This window comes from Triturus cristatus, chromosome 2_2 (assembly GCF_964204655.1).
Source record: "Triturus cristatus chromosome 2_2, aTriCri1.1, whole genome shotgun sequence".
Classification (NCBI taxonomy): domain Eukaryota; kingdom Metazoa; phylum Chordata; class Amphibia; order Caudata; family Salamandridae; genus Triturus; species Triturus cristatus.
Window position 1 is genome coordinate 1,155,139,441 of NC_140582.1, and position 23,491 is coordinate 1,155,162,931.

Here is a 23,491-nt window from a genome sequence, read left to right on the forward strand (position 1 = left end):
TTGCCTGTGAAGCAATATGCACTGCTCTGGCAGCTCCCCTAAAGGACCTTGAAATGGAGGCCAATGACAACATTACAGCTCTGAATCCTAAAACAGGGCTGAACCAGTCTGGGTGATTCTAACGCGCGCGATAAACAGCCTGCCTGTGGCCCTTACTGCAATAATTCCATCTCATGCCTCTAAGAGCATCCTGTCCGGGGGATCATTTGAGTGGATAAAGTTTGTAGGAGGAAGATGTCTGCTTAATATATGTGTTCTTGTGGAACACTCCATCCTTTCTTTATCTGTTCTTCACACACACTTACACACCTGTCTTAAAGAATCCCTGTGAAACCGAGTATCATATGAAGGCGGCGGGCAGTGGAGTCTCACACCCGTTGAACTGCTGTGTCTTTGGCAAATGTGATGCATAGATGGGTGTCCAACACAAGTCCAGGAGGGCTGGATCCACACCATATTTGAAGGCTGACTCATTACATTAGTTGTCCTTCAAATCAATGTAAGTACATTTTTATGTGGATGACAAGAACATCTGGCATGAATTCGGGTATCCTGGACCAGCATTGGACACCCTGACAGTCACGTGTTGCAATCTTAGCTTTCCACTGAAAAGAGGCTAACAGAAGAACACTTGGAAAATTGTAAATTGGTGTTTAGAGTGAGAGAACCATGTGATTTATTTTTTAATTAAATGCAAGCTCAAACAAGTACTATTTCGAGTAGGTAAACCATGTAATGCCATAAAGTATATCTTACTATACTTTCTTCATATCTGAATTAGTAGAATAAACAGGACAGTTGGTACATCGACTTGGCTGACAGTTGTTATTTTAAGAAAGCATTTCCTATTAACTCTGAACTAAAAAGAGACAAAATGGAGGCTCCTGAGCAGACCCGCGCGTTTCTGAGGACAGCGCCCAGAAGCCGCACCAGAGGACATGAGCGCTGCCCGCACAGGAAGAGAATGCTCGCGCATCAGAGGGTCTGTGGTAAGAGCAACTGGTAGGGAGTCACCAAAAGCTGTCAAAATATGTCATGCACTTAATCGCAAAGCACTGCCCCATTGAGCAATGAATGAACAATGCACTACAAGGAGTACTGATAGAATAAACGGCGTGCGCGAGGATTCAACCAAGCGCTACAAAAATTGTGACAGAGTAACCCACTTTGTCAATAAATGAACTAAGCGCCACATAGAGCACTGGAGAATGTACCAAGCGCTACGCTGAACATTGAAATAATAACCCCCTTGTTCAAAGAATGAGTCAAGCGGTATAAAGAGCAGTGACGGAATAACACCGCTATTTACGCAAGCAGGCGAATGATAAATTATGATAATACGGACACTTACAAAAAGTTGACAACACAGGCAGGGCACAACCTGACCTGCATCTACTTATAGTTTCTAGGAAAAGGATTTATTTCTATTTTAATGGATGCACATTTCTGAAGCCAGGAGCAATGTTAACCTTACACCCTACACTGAGATACGAAGATGCAAACAAAACGACGCGGAGCCCCACCTGTGCTGCGGAAAACAACGCGGAGCGCCACCTGCGCTGCGGAAAACAACGCGGAGCGCCACCTGTGCTGCGGAAAACAACGCGGAGCGCCACCTGTGCTGCGGAAAACAACGCGGAGCGCCACCTGCGCTGCGGAAAACAACGCGGAGCGCCACCTGTGCTGCGGAAAACAACGCGGAGCGCCACCTGCGCTGCGGAAAACAACGCGGAGCGCCATCTGTGCTGCGGAAAACAACGCGGAGCGCCACCTGCGCTGCGGATCTGAAGACCTCATTGAGAGGCCTGGATCACGGGGGTGGTTCACGTGACACGACGCAGGCGAGCCACAGCTCACACTGAAACCGTGCCGTCCTCCTCCAAAACTCGACAGAGAGTAAAACAAGCATTGGCATAGCCAATAGGTCTCGCCTTTGAGACCTTATAAGTGTTTAGTAATCCAGCACAATATCCTTGGTGCAACAACATCAACTGTTGCATGACTAAACACTTATAAGGTCCCAAAGGCGAGACCTATTGGCTATGCCAATGCTTGTGTTCTTTAAACTGCTGCTTTAATTACGCTGGTTGACCTGACCTGCCTTTCCCCTCAGTGCTGGCTCTGGCAGCAGACATTGTGACCTCAGAGCTCAACTGTAATAAGTTATTACAGTTGAGTTCTGATGTCCTTTCTTTAAAATCAGCGAGTGGGTGTGTCACAAGTCACTTATTATAAAGAAATTAAAGATGGGTTTTTACACAGGGATTGCAAAATCTCATATATTATAACCAACTGAATTAAACACAAGACGTTTTTATCCAGCACACACATCCTAAATTGACGTATACATTAGCGATAGCGAAGAAAATGGAGGCTCAGTGAAATAAAATATTTGTCAAGGGTCACACAGTTTGGTTTCTTTCATTGGGCTCACCCTCAACACCCACTCGATCTCACTCTGTCTCAAAAAGTGGAGATGTATGCCCCAGTGTGCAGCCGCCAGAATCCAATAGATTCTATTTTATACACAGTGGTGCGACCATCACACTCAGAAAAATCAACACATAACATTCAGCTGGCGTGTGCCTTCACTGAGTTAGAGATGGGGTCTGTCTGCCTAGCCTGACTAGAGCACACATATCACCCTCCAAATGTTACATGCTGGTGTGACTTTATGTAGAAAACCCTTATAAACACGAAAGGGCACGCGCATGAAGCATTTCTTGTAGCAATGCTGGCTGTTGCACAACTAGCGCCTCGTCTCTTATGTAACTATACATGAGGGGAGTTACACAAGAGTGACAGCCATTTGCTACACACAGCCAGTGCCCTATAAACACCAGCCTACCACACAGCAGTATAACTGCATCGCCTATGACGGCCGCGCGCTTTCACATAACTGAGCCGCTCCTCTTCGTAGAAGTGGTTTTTTTGGGCAAGTGAACCGTTGCCTTCCGGTCACAGATCGACGCCAGCAGTCAAAGAGTTAAATAAAAAAGGAGCGCTGTAAAATCGATCGCCAGAGCCAAAATAAGAGGATTTAAATGATGCAGCAGCTTCGTGGCGGGAAAAGGGCTAGATAGCTGGCACGGGCTCCGGGTGACGGCATTTTTACTGTAAGTGTTTAGTAACTGGAGAAGCGGCACAGCCTTGCAGTCCCACTGGGGGCCTGACACAGAATGTGCAACTGTACAAAACCCTTCATACCGAGGGGACAGCTCATCAGCGCATTCTTGCAATCTTACCCAAAGCCCGTCGTCCAATCGGCTCAGTCACGTGTACCGCTGTGAGGAGACCTCAGGCGACTGAGAACTCTAATTTGTAAAAATGATTCTGAGCCCTCCAGGGCTGGGTGTCTGCTGGATGCCCTGGGACACCTGCCAGCCTCTCCGGGCGGATGGAGAGATAAAAGGTGCGGGACTGAGGGACATAATGGGTGAATCACCGAGCACAGGTCATGATGATATGGTGTCCGGAAGCAAAACACTGCATGGTCTCTGTCACTGTGCCAATGTATGAAATCACTTCTAAGGATAAGGCATGACGCAGAAGCATTACTTGTTTACTGGTCACTGCTTTTCTTGGCACCGATACGTCATTTTTATAGTTCCATTCACAGCATTCAGAGGTTTCTGGTGTTAACTTCGCCGGGAAGAAAAATGTTACAACTGAGAAACAGTAATGGCTGAAATAAGTCAAACAGAAACAAATAGATGAGAAGCGGAGGGGAGGGAAGAGAAAGGGGGAGGAAGAAAGAACCAGCGTGACCAGCACTGACTGCCATCGCGCCATCTGTTTCCAATTAACGCGAGCACCCTTGGCAAGGGAACAAAGAAGGCGGGACAATCACCCGCCTTGGACCAATTGCGTGCTGTCTTTTTAAGAAAGACGCATGCACAGGCCAATTGCGGGTTAATTAAAAAAAAGCACACACACGAACGTGTGTTCTGAGTTCAAAAGCCCTTACTAAAGCCTCTCAGACCAGCGCATGCGCGCTGGCTCAGGCGAGACCTAAAAAGTTCGAAGTTAGAAAATAATGGTCTGATAAAGCTGGCTGAGAGTATGACAAAGAGAGGAGAACAGAGTGAAAATGAGGAGACTGGATTGATTTGCCACAGAATATGCCCCATGAAGCCGCCAGTGGCAGAAATCGCACTGATTTATTGTACTAAAATTACTTCTTTGCTTACTTTACAACCCTGAAGTTAAAAGTGGTTTTAAAAGATGGACAGGCTTACCTTTTGGAGCTTCTGTCCAAGGAGTGTAAGGGCCGCTGTCTAATAAAACCATACACCCTTGTGCTTAGTGCATGACTCAGACGAATGCAAAAGAAACAAGAAAACAATCTGTCATCCACATGATACATAGTGTACTATTTAAGGGTTATGTTACAGCCTTGTAAATGTAACATTCCTCTTTCCTATAAATGTTCTCACTTTGAAGTCAGCCAAAAGCAAGGTAAACACACGCTCCCTCGGAAGCCACAGTTTGACATTTGACCTCTGTCTTTGAAAGCACAGAAAATGTGACAAGACAAGAACAAGATTTAAAGGCCTGTTCACAGAAAGCAAGTTTGTGGAAGAGTATAGTAAACACAGTTTAGGCAACAGGAGGGACAAACTGAACCTGGAGAGCATAATGCAAATAATGCCAGCAAATAGAAAGCCAGAAAATGTGAATTAGAAACCACAAACCCAATAATTAGCAATGGGTGAAATGCATTCCTAGGTCGCCTTTCTGAAAGCACCCAAGATATCTTTAGCAAACCAGACAGCTGTGTTTTCGGGTAGGCTGCTACCTAAAAAGAACCTGTTCACTCCTGATCACTACACGGTATGCTGCCACCACCTCGCTTGTAGTGCTTAACTCTTGGTGAAGGCGGTAGCCTTCCACCACTAAGAGGGTAGCGCTTTTGGCACCCATCCCAGTCCAACAAGACGTGAGACAGGCCAATGTCATGGCGCACAGGCATGATCTGTGTTTGCTTATGTTTGCCTATGACCACAAAAACCAGCATTAGGGATCCAGACAACAGCACAGTTGGGCACTTAGGGGTACACGTCTTTTACCATGAAAAGGACTTTTCCTTCCCAATAGTATTCCTGTCCCCTTGTCTCAGGAAACTTACCCCCTCTGTGTGCTAGGTGTCCCCAGGGGAAGGCACGGCAAGGACTCCTGCTTTCTTCCTCTACACCAGGAAAGAAACCCTTGCTCTGGTTAGACCACCGATTAGAAAAGTGGCAGTAGACGGTGGCCATTTTGGAGACAATGCACGCAAATCCTTGTGGGATGGAGCCGGCCACTGTAAGCAGTTTTGAATATTCTGTTGTATCCTGTGGCGCTGCAAAGTCTCGCAGGAAGATTATGGAGGAGCAAAGCAGCAGAAAGCAGAGTTGAATGACATCGGAATCACAATTTGTAAAATTGCTTAATATGTATAACCATCACATTACAAAGTACGAAAGCAGCGAGTGCATTAATCCATCTGATACATTAATTACAGCACGCCTAAATACGAGAAAACCAGTAAACAAAAATGGGAAAATAAATCCGGAAGTGACACATTTCTACTGCTGTTCGCAGAATCTTGGCCAACATTGCAGGAGCATTTTCAGCATCACCCACTTCAGCTAAAACAGAGGAATCCATGAGACGACCCTGAAGCTTTAGGTTCACCGGCAGCAGAATTTGAAAATTCCTCAAGCGTAATCCGTAAAATGAGGTTTCCATCAGCATAATGGAGGTGGCTGGTTCACAGAACATGTGGGCATTGTCTGGTGCTGTGTGGCTCTTTGCTGAAACCGATTTAACTTTTGAAAATGTAGTTTCTTTTATTTTTCGATCCCTATAAATACAATGCTGGACACCGGGCACGGTGGGAGTTCGCTAACACCATAGATGGTAGAACAGGTGAGTGTCACTATTGCACTAAGGTCTATTTAATGAAACTAATAAAAATTATTTAAAACTAAAAAAAACAACAACAAAAAACAGATGTGCGTAGAGAGGGTAGATGGACAGGGATTGGCATGGGCGGCAATTCACTAAAACGCCCTAGACAGTGAAGGCAATATCAGTTGCCCTGTGTCCCCCCATGATAGGACCTGTTCAACACACTCATCAACAGCCCCATCTTTGCTGCTACAAATGTAGGAGAAGGGTATGGAGTGAAAACACAGATGATGGAAAGCTGGGAGCCCTGTTTACTTTCTGTCTTGCCGCTGCCTTCCTGATTCTGCAGACCACGGTTAGCTGGAGCACCACTTGAGGTACCATAGGACAAGCTGGAAGTGGTAGTTGCTACACCTAACTACCTCTACTTCATGTCCTTGGGAGTGTGCAATACCCTCGGCATGGTTCTGAGGGAGCAAGTCATATCTATTTAGTGCCAACCCAGACCTTCTGCAACCGATCATTGGCCACAAGCATATAGACGCCCAGACTGGCAGCTCACACCTACACTGGCCTTATTAACCATGGAACTTCTTCTGCCGGTGAGAGACCCAAGCTAGATATGCTCTAGTCTCTTGAGCAGCGGTCTTCAAACTGGGGGGCGTGCCACCCTATGCGGACCTCAAGTGATCCCAGGTGGGGGAACGCCAGCCTCTGGCCAAAAGAAGAATTATGGTGATAACTGTGCTTTGTTTTAAAGGGATGAGTGACAGTAAGGCGCACTGTAATGAGTCATCATTAATATCTTTTGTCATTTACATCCTGGCTGGGAGAAGGTGTGAAAAGGGAAAGGACTCCAAAAATTCTTAAAGACCACCACCCCAACTTCTAATACTCACACTGTGGATACGTTTACACGAAAGAAAGGCCCGCCTGACCAGAATAGTATGTTTGGTTATCATGTATTTGATTGCATTTTTAAAATGATAACAAAACTTAACTGCAATGTTTAAATAAGTCTAGACATATTTAAACACTGCCAGTTTAATAGAACAATTGTGAAAAATGTTGAGGTGGGCCCACTGATTTTTGTTCCACTAGGGGGGAGGGGCTAGGGGGAGAGGCACTGCATTCAAAAGTTTGAAGACCACTGCTCTAGAGTTTCCCTACTAGGCCCTCACCAAACCAGGTGAAGAAAGAACATTATCAGAGGCTGACTGATGACTGTGGGGGGCTCTGGCTGATCTATATTGAGGGGATATTAGCATCTAAAGAAAAATTAAATGGTCATCAGGACGCCTATACCAGGTTTTCTCTAGGCCTGCAGTTGGCATGCCACCAAGCCTGGTGAATAGCATCACTTGATCAGGGGGCTGGGGAGACTGATCAGGAGACAATGGTTGGGGCAACAGGGCACCATCAACTGATCAGGGGGCTGCCTGATGCCCCAACCATCCAAAGCGATGGTGGACCTAAGGTGGTCACCTCACAGCCCTGACCACTTCCAAGTCTTTATCCAGAGTTACACCTTATCAGAAAGATGCCAAGCTGACCTAGGGGGACCAAAACCAGTAGTTCGGAACGAGTTTAGTGCCCTCGTATACTGGTTTTGGTGTCCCAATACTGGGAGGACCCCTTCTAGGTATCGTAACCCAGGGAATGCACCCCTGTTGGTGGTACACGCCAGTCTCCCAGGGGGTTCCATGTAGTTCATGGATGCCACAAATGCTGATACATTCTCACAGAACATTCTGTCTTAGGCAGGCTTAAAAAAAAAACCACCTGACAACCACACTCTTCGCACATGAACATTGGCAGACATGTACCGGCCAAACCACCCTCTTTCTACTAGGAGAAACTAACAGTAATTATGGTGGGAAACCAGGTAGACTGGTGGGATCACCGTCCAACAGCAAGGGCATTGGGACATATGTTTTGGAGTCTCCTGCGGAGCAACCAGATTTCTTCTCCACAAAAGGAGATTAGATTAGAAAGATGAGTCCCCTTATATTAGGAGCCTGTTCTGGCCTTTCTTCGAGTGAGAGGTTGTTTAGAATTATTTTGTTGGGGAAATATGCAGAAGCCGTTTTCGTGGAGAGGGGAAACGAGTCGCGGAGTGGTCACTGTTGGATTCAGGTTTCGTATCTACACAAAAGAACACTGAGGTGTCCTGTCCTAAAAGGCTCAGCACTGCACAGCAACCAACCAATGCAAGCCACACATCAGGTATCATCATGCCCTGACTGCTCAAGTGTGGGAAGCAAACTTTACTGCTTCCTAAGAGCCATGCCTGGCCCTGAGGGATATATGTGTGAGTCTGTATGTGTGTGTGTTTCTGTTTGTCTGGCTCTCCATCTTTCTCTGTCTCTTATGGCTACTGGGTAGCCAGGTTTATCTGTAACTTAAAAGGGTAGTTTCTCAATTACGAAAAAGTTCCCAGAAAGGCTATGCTATACAGGGAATGGTGTTTTCTATTAGACTTCCTATCCAAGGTGAAACTAGTTCACTACTTAGTATTTCTTTTTCAGACACGTGTGGCAACATTAGATTTATATTTAAAGGTTGGACCAATTACATGCTCAGGAAATAAGATGAATCCCCAGAAGATGAACCAGCAGTTGTGGGATACCTGAGATCTCTAGCTGGATGTGCCTGACAGAACTGGAACGCCCACTGGGTACCAAACGCACACACCTAAAAGCATCAGTGCCTTGGGCTTCGGGAAGGGACATTGCTTACCAGAGCTTGACATTGATTATAAGCTCCAGAACTTTAAAAGCAAGCTTTCCTTGTATTTATTGATATCAGGAGCATGGTGTGGGGTGTACACTATAACACTGCACTCAAGGGGTAAATCTGACGTTGGCGCCTTTTGTTTCTCAAACTGTCTTTATCAGTTTCTTGGGCATAGAAAGTAAGCAATACAACATGACTCCTCAGAGAACCAGTCAAAGAGCAGTGCCATAATACAGTGCAGTGTCATACAGTGTAATCACAGTAAGTCTCCTTCAAACAATGAGGTCATGTGGCTTATGACAAAGGACTATGAAGAAGCCCAATATAACCCCCCCCCCCAAACTTCCCTGGACCAGGGAAAACTTACAACTTAAGAACTTCCATGTACAGAGGGATAAGGGTGTCAACTAATATGTGGCAGATAGGAGCAGGCGCTGTGATCTGTCCTCGCTGAACGGATGGAGAAGCTCGACTAGAAGAGCGACAAGGAGAGAGAGGACTCAAGCCTGGAATAGATGGAGTGCCCTGTGAGTCGGGCAGGAGAATAGGGGAAGGCCTATGGACAGATAACTCACCAGAGGCCCCCATATGTAATCAAAGCTCTTTCAGGAGTCCATGAGTTTATCTGTCAAGAGTTCCATGGTAAGACTTTGCCAAAGTCGAGCGTGCCATTGGGACATGGAGGGAGGGGACTGTTGGTTTCTTCCAGGCGGCTGCCAGAGCCATCTTGGCTGCTCCTTAACAAAGCCATATAATGGATAGGTCCCCATCTGTTTAAGAGAAGGGTCACACAGCCCCAGCAGGGTAAAGTCCAGCATTTGAGGTAGGGGGTACCCCAACATGGCCTTCATCTGAGCTAGAATCTCATTGCAATATGGTCTAATCGTGGGGCCATCCCACCATATGTTGCGGAAATAGTCCAGGAGTCCACAACCCCTCCAGCATCTGTCAGATGTTTCTGGTATATTTTATTTAGTTTAGCGGGGCACAGATACCAGTCATAGAATATTTTTTTATAAAGGTCTTCTCTTAGGCCTAGAGACCTGTTAAACCTCGGGATATCTCTCCATAATTTCCACCATTGCTCCATGGTAATAGGCATCCCCAAGATCAGGTCCCAGAGCCCTTGTGCCGCAAAGTAGGAGCATTGGCCGAGTTTAGGAGAGAATACAGAAATTAGATACATCCCCGGGAGACCCCTGGTTATGTACACATTTCTCTATTGGGTTTCAGGTTGCGTAACCCAGTGTTTTAGTTGAGTGTTATGGTACATCTCTGTAGTACGTAGATTGAATTCATGGCAGCAATTGTCGAATATGAGTATGTCCTATCCATGAAACGAATCAGAGATAGTGAGACAACCCCCCTCCTGCCACAAGTCAAAGGGGCCTGGGGCCAGTGCAGGCGGGAAAGCCTTGTTAAAGTGAATAGGGGTTTGGCGCCTTTTTTAAGCACCACCGCCACCCTCCACTCCACAACAAAAGAGTTATACTCATTCTCTAAGAATCTCTGCAAAGACTGATCGCTGTGTTAAATGTTTCATAAAACAATGTATATTCGGGAAACCTTAAGATGTGTCTGTGCACGCTGGAAGTGACCATCTGATCAGCTACGGGCAGTAACTGGCACAGACATAGGTTTGGTAAGAAAATGGCACACTGACCTTCCATCAGCGTGTGGTGCACACTCCAGTAGATGCTGAGACAGTGCTTCTCCTTCTTCATCCCTCGCTTGCACTTGCATCCATGCAGCTGGCTGGAGAGCAACGCCGTCACTGTGCTTCTGCATTGGCTTTTCGCGTCCGGCCCTAGTTTGTTGGCGCCATTGCCTGCAATGCACTGCCGGAGAGTTCGGAACTTAGCGCTGCAGCTGGAGTCATTAGTGCAGGCCTCGCCCGCCTGGACGCAGTCCCTGCCAACTGCATCCACCAAACCATCTGGAGAAGAAAGAAGAGGATGGAGATCAGGCTATCAAGATGAATCTGGAAACACACGTAGACATAGAACCTCAAGGCATATCTGGCCCACCATTGACCCGCGTACCCTTATTATCAAGTTTGGGTGCAGGCTTTACTCTTAGAAAAAACACTTAATACCATATAACCAGAACCTTGACATATAAGTAAATGACCAAGAGTATTTCAAGAGTCTAGAAGAAAATATGCTGCATTTTTATTTTTGAACATAGTACCACCCTCATTTCATTTCATTTGACAACCCTGTGCACAAGGTGCAACTGTGTATTCTACAATTAAGAAGCACATGTTAATGAAGTGCAGTGTACTAAATTAATTGTATGTACCACTTATAGGATTTGCTTGCATGATCTCAATCAACTGTGGGAAGATTCTTCATGATTCGAACCAAAGACCTTTAGATAACAGAATATAGATATCTCTGTGAGACTAAGCAAGGCTACGTCGCTTCTTCTGCACGTGTGGTGTGCCCGGTGGAGATGGACCACTGCCTTGGTAAAGGACTGTCAACAATGCTGTGGAGGTGATCTGAATCTAGGAGCATCATCTGCTGCAAGGGAGCTGTGTGTGACACCTTCTCATCTGCAGTGGGACACTAGTCAACGGCAGTTCATTTGGTGGCACAGTGTTCCTCCATCACTGTAGATGTTAAGAAGACCAATAAATGTACCCAGCGGTATCATCCAAAGTAATTTTAGTCAATTTCTTGCATGAATTACACCAACAGAGTAAGCAATGGCACCACCATGCAAACATGCTCCAATTAAATTGTTATAGAAGAGTGCTCGGCGAGTGGGCAGCAGCACTAAAACATGGTGCATCTGATCTCATCTGGCCAAACTATAATGAGAGATATTGTACCATTGGCAAAATCAGCCAGTTACCACTAGCAGTACAGTACCACACATCACATAATATAAACCATAAAGCTTGCAATGGATGTATTAGTCCTGGCCCCTTGTTATACCTCCGTAAAAAAATTGTTGTCAGTAGATTTTCATCTTTTATTTGTGTTTTTAGATCATTAGAGAAGTAATTTAGCTTGGGTAGACATTGTTAATCCAAGCCAAATTTTTCAGGAACAGATTTTTAAAAATGGTGGATGTGTTGCAGTGATGATGTAATATTTCAGGTACCATGAGACCTATACACCTCATTTTGGAGTCAAAACATAGGTTTTGGGGGTCAAGTAGTCTTATAGCGACAAAAAAATAACTCCTCAGAGCAACGCGTCTGCCATTTTCCAAAATGTTGTCCACACAAATTCGGCCCAGATCAGCAATGTCACCCAAAGCTGATCCAAAAACACAAATCAAAATGAAAATCTCTTGACAACAATTTTTTTACCGAAGTATATTAGGGGCTGAGATTATATTACCCCAGTGGGCTATGCTACCAGCTAATTCTGAACTCTTCAACAGATGTTGAAATAAATCCTTTCAGACACCTATATGGTACATTTCAGAAGTAGAATTGTCTCTGTGCTCCAAACTGGACACAGAGCGTCTCTCTTCCACTCACTTTCTAGATAACAGGAAGCAGGAAAAATGGGGCAGAACTTCACATGAGGAAAGCTGTGCCTTCCTTGAGAAAACATTTGGGAAATAGCTCCTCTCAAAATGAAGCTCACCCTCGTAGGTGACTTGGTGCCTGTAAGGAATTCTGTGGCTCACCATTGATTGGCAGCTTGGATCAAGCAGTAGACCATGCCAAGAGAAACAGGTGTGGTGTTAGTTGATCTGCTAGCAAAACAGCAATACAAAGCAATATCTAAAGAATTACATATTCAAACCAAGTTAGCTTAAAAGGATGATTTTTTGAAAATCAGATAATTAACATACTGGTAAGCAATTGGGTAAAATGTTAAATAGTACGTTGATAAAATAGCATGAAACACCAACCTAATAATTAAAATGCATTAAAAAAAATGGCCCAAAGTCATTCAATGGACTCGAAGTACAGTCAGAACTAAATCATTACGTTGAAGCACACTGTCCCACCCGCAAGCCACAACCAACTCAGTGTCTCAGAGTTGAAGACTGCTGCATTGGTGCTCTGGCTCAGAGAGCCAAACAGCTGAATGACAGAGATCAAATTGTTTGGCAAGAAATAAAAAAAACAAATAGAGTTTGATAATGTTGAGTATCTGGCTTGGAGCAACTCACTGTCATTAGATCCACTGCGAGCGGGGACCCAATTGCAGGCCACGATATCGAGTACAGCAGGACAAGGCCAAACTTGCTGCAGGTCGGTTGACATTTTTGAGCTATGGTTGATGGTGTGCGGAAGTCTTCAAATAGGTGTCGGTTCCTCCCCAATGCTTGTTGTAGATTTTTCATAAATACCCTTTTCTTTTTTTTTTATTGTGTTATAATTTTATATTAGCATTTCATAAATGCGGTACAATAAAAATATGAAAACATTGCATATCTTAAAATGCGTTATAGTAGAGAAAAAATAATGAATATAATGGTAAATATAAAATCAAATGTATCAAAATCCATAGAATAGCAGAAAAAAGAAGGAAATTAAGGGCAAAACATATTATATCAAATAATGGAAATACAAACATCTTTAAATAAATACCCTTTTCATGTTGGAGATATTCAGTACCAATTTGTCTGCTCTCAGTCCCTTTGCACTGGATCACTGATCAGTCGCCCCTCTGGCCTAAGCCTTTTCTCAGCCACGCCGGCTTCATATGACAGGTTTCTCAATAGACACTAGAAATGCGGGGTTGATTTATGTCCCGCTCCGGACGCACAGCATTGAGATGCATAAATACTATTGCAGACTTAATCACGTTCAAAATGTTTATTCAGTCAAATCATGTTCGTACATTAGGTTTGTTCGAAATTTATTCTGTCGCATGTCGGACACTATGTTCACTTTGAAATCCTTAGTGCTGTAGGTATGCCATTACGTGCTTCTTCCTATAGCATGGAACGCTACATAGATACTTTTTGATTCAATCGATTCCATTACCCAATGCATTTCGTGCCTTTCCTGGCACTTCGTCAGGGGTTTCTCTACAAATTTAAAACATAACCATTAGACAACTGTCTTGTGATTGTCAATTTTACTCCTAATATGCACCATATCAAATAAAACGTTTTATTTGATATGGTGCATATTAGGAGTAAAATGGCATACCTACAGCACTAAGGATTTCAAAGTGAACATAGTGTCCGACATGCGACAGAATACATTTCGAACAAACTTAATGTACGAACATGATTTGACTGAATAAACATTTTGAACGTGATTAAGTCTGCAATAGTATTTATGCATCTCAATGCTGTGCGTCCGGAGCGGGACATAAATCAACCCCGCATTTCTAGTGTTCATAACCTACGTGGCCGGACGGACCACGTTACCGGGCCTGCACGCGAAACAGAATACAGCGAACAAGTATGGCAAAATTGGTGTGCACTCAGTCAACTGTTTTTTGAGGTTTCTCAATAGGCAAACCGCCTGCATCTGGAAAGCTTTTCTTAGCTCCTCAGTAGCCAGTCTTCTTGGGATAACTAGCTCAGTCTTCTCAGGAGATCGTGTAGATATTGGCTAATTTTACTTTTCTAAGAGTCACTAATATATTGTGCGCAAATACACCCAAGGCATAAGAAGTTAAATGTCATCTCTGGACTGCCGCACCCATTGTGCCATCCACTAGCGTGACAAAGGAAAACATGGCTTCAGGCCTACCATTGTAGGCTGACTGCTGCAGCGTAAAACCTGCAGTGCGGCCTGCTAAAATAACTCTTTTTAAAGGTAAAAAAACTCCCTTTTATATATGAAAATCTCACCCCTATGAAAGCCTTGTAACCAACAAGGTGTATGTTATTTAAAAGTGGGATCGGTAGATAATTAATGTTACCCTGTCTGTACAGTGACAAGGCCCTAAAAGCTATGTTCACTTCTAATGAATATTAAGGAAACTTTACTTTTAGCAAGCCCTGCCTGAACTGTCAGAAGGCCAATTAGCATATGCATCTGCCAGCTGTCTGTGCTGACATCTGGGAATAGGTGTAAAAGAGGTGTTAAATGCCTCCCAGGGGCAAACATTAGCACACGACACCACACTGTCAAATCCTGCTGGGCATGTTGACACACATGTAACACTCGAGGCACAGTTGAAAGTGAGAGAACAGGATGCCAACATAAATCTTGTGTATCCCCTGTCTGGTTGTTGAAGGATCCTGCTTATGTCCTACTAGACCTATGTTTCTGGGTTTGTGGTGGGCACAGTGCCTGCTTCAAACTGGATGTTAGTGTTAGGTGTGGGAGGACTCTGATGATTTCTGTATGACACCCCCACACACACCCTTAGCCCTCAAACCCCACGTTTAGTGTGGCCAAAGACTATTGCCATATCAGAAATGCCCGGGCACATGGCATTTTAGGCCTGCTTGCAGGTTGCCCTAAGAAACTTTCACCCCATTGTTGGGAGATTTCTCAGGAGTCACCCTCTCTCACTAGCTAACATGAGCCGCTAGTGACTATATTGTCGCAAAAACCCTTATAGCAGAGTTCACACTCAAGGGAATACGGCAAAGGGGCGTCTCTATTTAGGGCAGTCCCTATGATGAGATATCCATTTTTCCTGTGCACCATGTGAACCAGGGTGGTCTCAGACAGGTAGAGTGATCAAATGTCCCACACTTGCTGGTAGGAGCTCCCTGCACGTCACAGACACTGCTTTTGTTTCATTCCCAAGTAGGGACCTTGCTTTCAGAGGTGTCTTTGAGAAAACAAATTGCTGAGAGGTCTGCTATGAAGCCGTGGCATGACGGTCTTGCCGTCGATAGTTTACTCCCAATTGGGGATCCAGTTTGGAGGCAGCAGTCGATTTGGGAAAAAAGCTTGCTCACATGGCAAGTAACATTATATCAGATGGAAACCGTTGTTACTCCCCCAACTATACAGTGGTTGGCATGTCATTGTCTGGGTGACCCCTCAATGACTAGTGGTTCAAAGAAAGTGACATCTAGGGTAGAGAAAGTTCAAACAAGTAATTGGCAGCTACAGAAAAATTGCATAACATATACAAGGTGCAGTGGCGGCTGGCATGTACCTAGGGTGGTAGGGTGGGGGCACAAAAAACTGAAAAATAATAAGTCAAATAGACTTACCTCCCTAACTTGCAGCGTGACATCCTCTTCCCTCAGGTGTCTTCGGAAGCTCCGGACGCAGGAAACTGCACTACCCAATGCAGGCGCTGCTCTCACAGCATGAGAGCAGTGCTAGATTGGATAGAGCAGGCTCGCTCAGCGCTCCTAAGAGCACTGGAGGCCTGCACTTTTTCTAACCCAGTAGTCTAAGACAGCTAGGTTAGAGAAGTTTAAAATGTGCATGTCTGGCTGACCATACCAAGCCGGCCAGCCAAAGAGACGTGCATTTTAAAGCGCCCAGCTCCCTGCCTCTGCCAATCGGCAGCACTGGCCCCGCCCTGTCCCGACACTTAGTTCAGGATGGGCTGCTGAAAAAATAAAATGGTAATAAAGAAAACTTTATTACCATTTTATATTTCATCTCTGGGGCTTGTGGGGCGACGCTTCTCCGCTCAAATGGAATGAGCGGCCCCTGACAAGGTGTTTGGCGAGCTCCCAAAAGGTGAGAAATGAGCACACTCGGAAGCCATTTTTCTCTCTGTGCTCTGATTCTTAATGCCTGATTTTGTTGAGAGTTTGTGGTCGGTTGTCATAGATGCCTTCTTATTTGTTCTTCATCTGACCGAGGACGGTCGAGTAAACAAATTCGCCCCAGGACCACTTAGTAACTACGCTTCTTCTGCCTGAGCTCGCAGATGTCAAGCAGATGAACAAGTCTCACAGAAGGCACTGAACACAACTGGTGTCTTTAACAGTCTGGTAGCGTACCGCGGCCTGCATTTGATGATCGCGTTAATGCGATTTTTATGTACTGTTGGTTCGCACAGAAGAGAAAATCTGGAGGTTTTTACAATCAAGGCTTCATTAAAGTATTATACATTATACATATTAGTATTTTAGCAATAACAGCCGATGAGGGAGGTCATTGTCGGGCCATTACGGCCAGAGAGGCGGTTTGCTCACCAAGGGCTCTTAACCCAGTTGGACACTAATGGGCACGAAATAACTGAGCCGACTGCCATTACCGCGTGCATAATCATCACTCCTAATTAGGTATCAACATAAACCAGGACTGTGGGCTGAGGGGGTGATTGCATGTCAAAGCAGCAGTTTTGTTTAGTGCGATGCAATTGAAATCTTTTACAACCACTCAAGACGCTGCCTCGTGCAGCGTGTTGGAGGATCAGCGTCTTCCCGCCATTACAAGCAGCCCGCTTAAACAATCTACAACCGGTTTACTGGCTGCACTACTTGGAATGCACTTGGCCAATCACGTCGTCTGTATTTCTTGTGTGGTCTAAACCCTTGGGTTTCAATTAGGAGTTTGGTAGTAAATCCACTGAATTTGCACATGGGTTAAATACTGATTTTCAGGCATTGGAAGTTCCTTGAGTGAGGAAATGAATCTGTAGAGACCAGAAATACCCAAATTAACCCCTTCCTGTCTGGGAGGGTGCAGGCATTCATTTTGCGAGGGTAAAGCACCTTGAAACAAGACAAACAGATTCCACTCCCATATTCTGATATCACTCAGTCATCACAAGCAGAAACCTGCCAAATGTATCCATCATAGGGCCAGGCAGGGAAAGTACTTGTTTGTGTATCCTGAGCTGGATGCCCTGACCAAGGAGGTGGTAATATACCGGAAAGAAGGTACAAGTTTGTGTATCCTGAGCTGGAGGTCTTGACCAAGAAGGTGGTAAAATACCATGACTATCTAATGTGCCAACTCATGCAGAAGATGCCACCGAAAACAAGCAAAAACATCCCTGTGGACGTACATAATGGACAAAATCAATACTGAATCAACATATCCACATGAACATTAAAAACAGGTCCAAACCTTGAAAGTCTAGGCACTTAAGCGAGTTGCCAATTACAAGCACTACAACATGGCAACTGGTGGTACTTCTCCACCTCAACTCTACCTCAGGCTGTGGGAAGACAAAAATGATGACCATTCTCAACATGTCTGGGACTGAGGACATGAAAGAAGGTCTTCCGGTCAGAAGAATTCAAGGTAGGAGACATGATCCTCTAGTCTGCTCTGAACCACATGCACCACCTCATGTGCAGGCTGAGACCAACACAAGGGCATGCACCTGAAGCACACTTCCATGCCCCACGAACACAATGGAATAAAAAAAAATATATATATATATATGTCCCACGACTCGATGTGACCTTCTGCCTCCTCCAGTGTTCTCGTCGCAGGTCCAGAGGCAGCTGTTTGTGGTCAGGGTTTGGAGTAGCCTCCCCGCACAAGGGCCTGCAGCTGTTTAAGAATGTTACAAGGAGTGAAAGACTGCACTTTCTACTTTGCTGCACCCGGTTAGTGTCTGTGGGCATCCTAATTTACAAGTCCTCTCATAATCTTTTCTCTCCCCTACGAACAGAAGTAATTGAGAAACTATTGCATAAGCAGTGGACCAGAAAACAGTCACAAAAAGCTTTTAAACGTGCTCTCAATCGAGACCCTCGGTGCTTAGAGACACGTCTACCATCGCAAGGGATCCAGCAGCCAGGACTGGAAGCTCAACACTTGCCGAAACTGATGTAATGAGTAGAAAAGTACAGAACATTGACAACTTACCTTGGTGAACCATCGCCAGAAGCGCAAGCAGGCATTTGAGTAGGCCCTACTAACGTATAGCAAGATGGAGGCACAGGGTGACCATGAGTGGTTGCACTGTCTAAGTATGTTAGGGACTTGTCTAGTTTACCTGAGGAAGCATCTAATGGGGTATTGAACAAACATGGGGTCAGCGAGAGAGCTTGCGGGTAGGCTCCTGATGTCCAGTGCAGCTGCTGCACAGGGTGTGGAAGAAGGGCCTTGGATTTGCCATCCATCTAACTGTGGTAAATATTTCGTTACCGGTACTATTTTTTATGCGGTAAAGTCTGTCTAAGAATAACTCAGTAAAATGAGAGGCAGAATCCGTGGTATTAGAGGGTTTAAAAAGGCTTTATTCCTATACAAAGGAACACAATTCGAATTGTGGGCCTTCTATTCCATCACCACGAAAGTTCAGAAAGGAAGGAACATATATTATTGACAGATAGGCAGTTTTATAGAAAATACATTACAGTAAAACAGATGCAAGAGGCGTAACAGCTGATAAAGGGTGCATACGTAGCTAATAGAGGGCGTAATTTAATAAACGTCATCATACATGATGTAATATGTGGGTGGATCCATAAGAGAATCCTGCAATGTCAGCAGAAATAGTTGGCAGAGATGCGCACGCAGCCGCATGACGTGTGATTGACGTGCAACTAGAGGGTGAAGGGGACTTGACATTTAGCTATACATGTGGAGACAGAAGTCTGGGGTTATGTCAACCTAATTCCAAATCATATCTAATATCCTATGTTTAAAGAACTGTGTTATCCAAAAGGAAAGGTCTCTTAGGATAGAATCTTATTCTATACTGACTATACTGACTGTTAGTGCGTGTACAAGCGTCTAAGTGTCTACACTAGATGCGAGGGGGTAGGAATATTCCATGGTAACGGGGCTATGAATTACTTGGCATGAGGGCAGCGAGGCCTGGCCCTTTGCACGGTAGCTGGAGGAATGTTTACCTAAACTACTAGACAGGAGGAGATAATCTTGAAGGTGAAATACAGTTTTTTGGCAGGCGACAGGCTGGATCAGGCACCGTTAGCCGCGCAGGGAGTAAGACAAAGTTCATGGTCACAGATGCAGGCTCAGACTGGAGCTTTCAGAGGCAGAAGGGAGGAAAAGGCTTGATGACAGAATTCGGGCCTACTCGCCTGAATCTGTGAAATGTGGAAAGTGAACCACATAAAGTCGGTGGCCTTTCATACTTAGGAATGGAATATCCGACCCATTCATGGCGGATCTGAAAGAGGACATGTTGACGATGGACGCACATATATTTGCGTCTTCAGAACTGGAGCAGGAGGGAACATACATGTACTTATAGCATGCACATGGAGCCGTTGGGGTCTACGATAGGGGACATAACTGATCACAAAATTCATATTTCCTCATTCCCTCCTTGTCCCCTTCGGACCCTTAGGAGATATCGATCTTCATCAATCCATCGATCTGTTCATATAGCATCATTTGTTCTTCTTTCTTCTTCCGGGATCTCGAACGAAAACTTGGATGTGGGATACACGAGGTGGCACACAGACCACAAATCGCTGGCCCACATTGTAGACATAAGCAGCAACTGAATAGTATGAGAAAGCCAATACCTAGGAAGGATAGTATTCTCCATCCCCAGGCTGACAACACGCCCCAGAACCAACCGGACCAAGTCCAGGTGCCTGGACTCTGGTGTATCTGGCTTACAATCTTATGAAGGCGGGTTATGGCTTTATATACTGACGGTGAATTTTCTGGTATGAAAATGCAACAACTTGATCCGATGACCCTACAAGCTCCGCCCCTATCGGCCAGGATGACGTCAAGGACAAGACGATTTTGAAGCACAACAATCCGCATAGCAGACTGTTCTTCTGTTAAATTGCCTAAGGCGGAAATAGTTTCGTTCACTACTGCTTCAAGGGTTCTGGTTAATCTACGTATCAGCTTACTATTAGTGACTGTACCTATATAGGGAAAGAAACCTTTATTGAAATCTGTGTATTTCTCCCATGCTGTTTCAGTGTAATCGACAATTGGGAGATCTCTCTGCCGTCTATTGTGTACTAAATGGGTATTTCTGTGATAATCAGGAGGAGCTAGGAAAACAGGTGGCAGAAGGAATGCTATGTAACAGGTACCATCCCAATCTAAAGGTAGACATATATATGCGGTCTGGCCACATATGAAGTAGGAATGATGGGAAGCTCTAAATGTAGACTTGCCTTGATCACTGAATTTTATTACAGTGGTGCATTTACTATGGCCCATATGTATGGAACCATTCTTTCTTATACATAATTCCCCTTTTACTGGGAATACTGACATGGCGGGCAAGATTGGTGTAGCTTCAGATTCAACGTTCAGGATCATGAGGTTAAGTGTAAAATTACCTAATCCATATACTTCATTTTCTAGATCAGTTCCTGTTCTTTTGGGAAGTCCCTCCTTGTTAGGGTAGCAGACTTTAAGTAAAGCTAGGTTCAGGTTTCCCCATACCCAGTTGTCTTGATAAACTGCGGAATTTGAATCTAGGGTATTAATCAAACTAAACCATGCTCCACAGGAGCCATTGTGTGTGAACGGATAGGGAAAGAGGGGCAAGACTCCCTTATAGTTCTGATAGGGAGGGAGTCGGCCACATATCCAACAATTTGTGGCATTGCTGGTTTGATGGGAATGATGTAACATACTAATAAAAGTGTTGTTGCGCAGCGCAAATCTATAGGACAACTCATGCGGAGGAAATTCACTAAAAGAATGTTCTGCAGTTATATTGTAAGCATGCTTAGGAATAGGGTAATACATGTGCAATAGGATGCTGGCAATGATGATCAAAAGACTTAGAAAAAACAAAATTAATAATGTTACTGTACAATGACTACGAAGTGATTTACAATACGCATGCTTTTTCAGCTGCTTTCGCTGATTTCTTTCTCTATTTCGGTCTAGAGGATACATGTCAGAGACAAATTCAACCGATTCACCTTGGAGAGGACTTAAACAATCAAATTGTCTGACTTACTGGACCTCAATTTTAGTCTATATAGTTCTGAGTTCGATTGCTCAACCAAAGGGAGCTTTGAGTCTGTCTTTGAGGAAATACAGGGTTTAGTCTCTATATTGGATGGTAGTCCATAAAATTTCTTGATATGACTCGAGTGCAACCATCCTTTTCTTCCCTCGATTTTCACGGCTGTCCTTGTGGTAAGTAAAACTAACTTTGGTGACTTCCACCTAGGATCCAGTTGGGTCTTCCGGTCAAAGTTCCTGACCAGCACCAGATCCCCAGGAACCACGTCATGGGGCTTCACCTCAGTATTATCGGGAAAAGCTGCGGATACCTGTGAACGACAAGATTGTAGTGCAGACATCAAGGAAGCCAGGTAATCTGTCAGCATATTACAGTCAACGTCAGTGATTTTACGAGGTATAGGCGTCCCCCACATATTTGGTGGTCTACCGAAGATCACCTCATACGGGGATAGCCCTGTTCGAGAATGTGCTACCATTCTCATGTAAAAGAGCGCAACTGGTAAGGCTACTATCCAATCAACCCCTTTTTCTCTACATATTTTGGACAATCTAATTTTCAGAGTTTGATTATGACGTTCTACGAGACCTGCTGCCTCGGGATGTCGGACACAGTGAAATTTCCATTGATATCCTAATAGAAGGGAAACGTGTTTCATTAGTTCGGATGAGAACGGCTGGCCGTTATCTGAATAGACAACACGTGGTAAACCGTACCGTGGGAAGAATTCTCGAACTAACTGTTTGGCAGTAGTCGGGGCAGTGTAATCTGAAACCGGGTATGCTTCTGTCCAACGGGAAAGAGCACAGACAACTACGAGAACATATTTGAATCCTCGACATCGTTCCATCTGGATATAATCCATCTGGAGGACTTCAAAAGCATGATTAGGAGGTTGAAATCCACCCTGTTCTACGGGGATGCTTTTACCTGGATTGAACTGACAACATATCATACAGGTACGAACTTTTTGTTTAGCTGCGGCTCGCAAGTGTTTGTTAAACCAAATGTGTTGAATGCTGTCTAGCATAGCTTTTTCTCCTAGGTGCGCTGGACTATGTATAGTGTTAATGATGACTTGGACCATTGAGTCGGGAAGAAACCATATAGATTTTTCTTTCGTCATCCATCCTTGATCTGTTTGGATCCCTCCTAATTCAGTCCATTTCTTTATTTCTTCTGGTGTAGCGTGTGTCTGTATGTCAATTACATCAAGGGCGGGATCCTTAACTGTCATGCAATGTGTTGGTGTCGGAACTATTGTCTTTGTCATGTCAGTTGTGTGAGTCTGATTCTGAGCAGTCTGTTTAGCTGTTCTGTCAGCTAGGTCATTACCCTGAGAAATGATATCGGTAACTTTTGTGTGGGCTTTGCATTTCATAATCGATATTGTAGTAGGTAGATGAATCGCATCTAATAGGGCTTGAATAAGGGGTCCGTGCTGGATGTGGGTACCGTGAGAAGTTAAATAACCTCTCTCTCGCCACAGTACGCCGAAGTCATGGACGACTCCGAAGGCATAACGTGAATCCGTGTATATGTTGACCTTTTTGTTTGTGGCTTGAATACAGGCTTGTGTCAGAGCGGTGAGCTCTGCTGCTTGAGCTGACAAAGTGTTAATACAATTTGTTTCAATGACTTCAGTGTCTGTTGTGACTGCGTAAGCGGCCACTAGCTCTCCTGTATTTGTTCTCATACATGACCCATCTACATACAATGTCAAGTCCGGATCTGATAAAGGGATGTCTGTCAAGTCTTGTCTGGGTTTCGTCGTGATAGTAATGACTTCGACACAATCATGTGCCAATGGATCTGTTCCGCTCACTGGTAACAGTGTGGCAGGATTTAACGTATTACAACGTCTGATTTCTATATGTGGCTGAAACAGTGTTAATTCGTAACCGGTGAGTCTCGCACAGCATCTGGTGGTAACTTGTATTGTCGCATTCGTGGTAGTACTATTCCTGATTTCAGTGTAACTCGATATGGTGTAATGTTCATGCAACCAACATCAGTGGGGCCTTGTGCCCATAAATGTGTAGGTAAATTCTGCAGTCGGTGATCCATGTCTCTGGATACGTAGTGACCTTTAAAGTCACGTAAAAATAGTCGTACTCCTTCCGGAG

At 44.6% G+C, this 23,491-nt stretch overlaps 1 protein-coding gene across 1 annotated transcript in view; it reads right to left on the bottom strand.

Annotated features, from left to right (window-relative positions):
• Window positions 1–23,491, bottom strand: part of GFRA4 (GDNF family receptor alpha 4) — a 722,713-nt gene that overhangs the window by 229,487 nt on the left and 469,735 nt on the right. Inside the window, exon 2 of the mRNA XM_085642694.1 lies at window positions 10,292–10,564. Coding sequence (XP_085498820.1) covers window positions 10,292–10,564 — 273 coding nt within the window. The remainder of the gene's footprint in view (window positions 1–10,291; window positions 10,565–23,491) is intronic.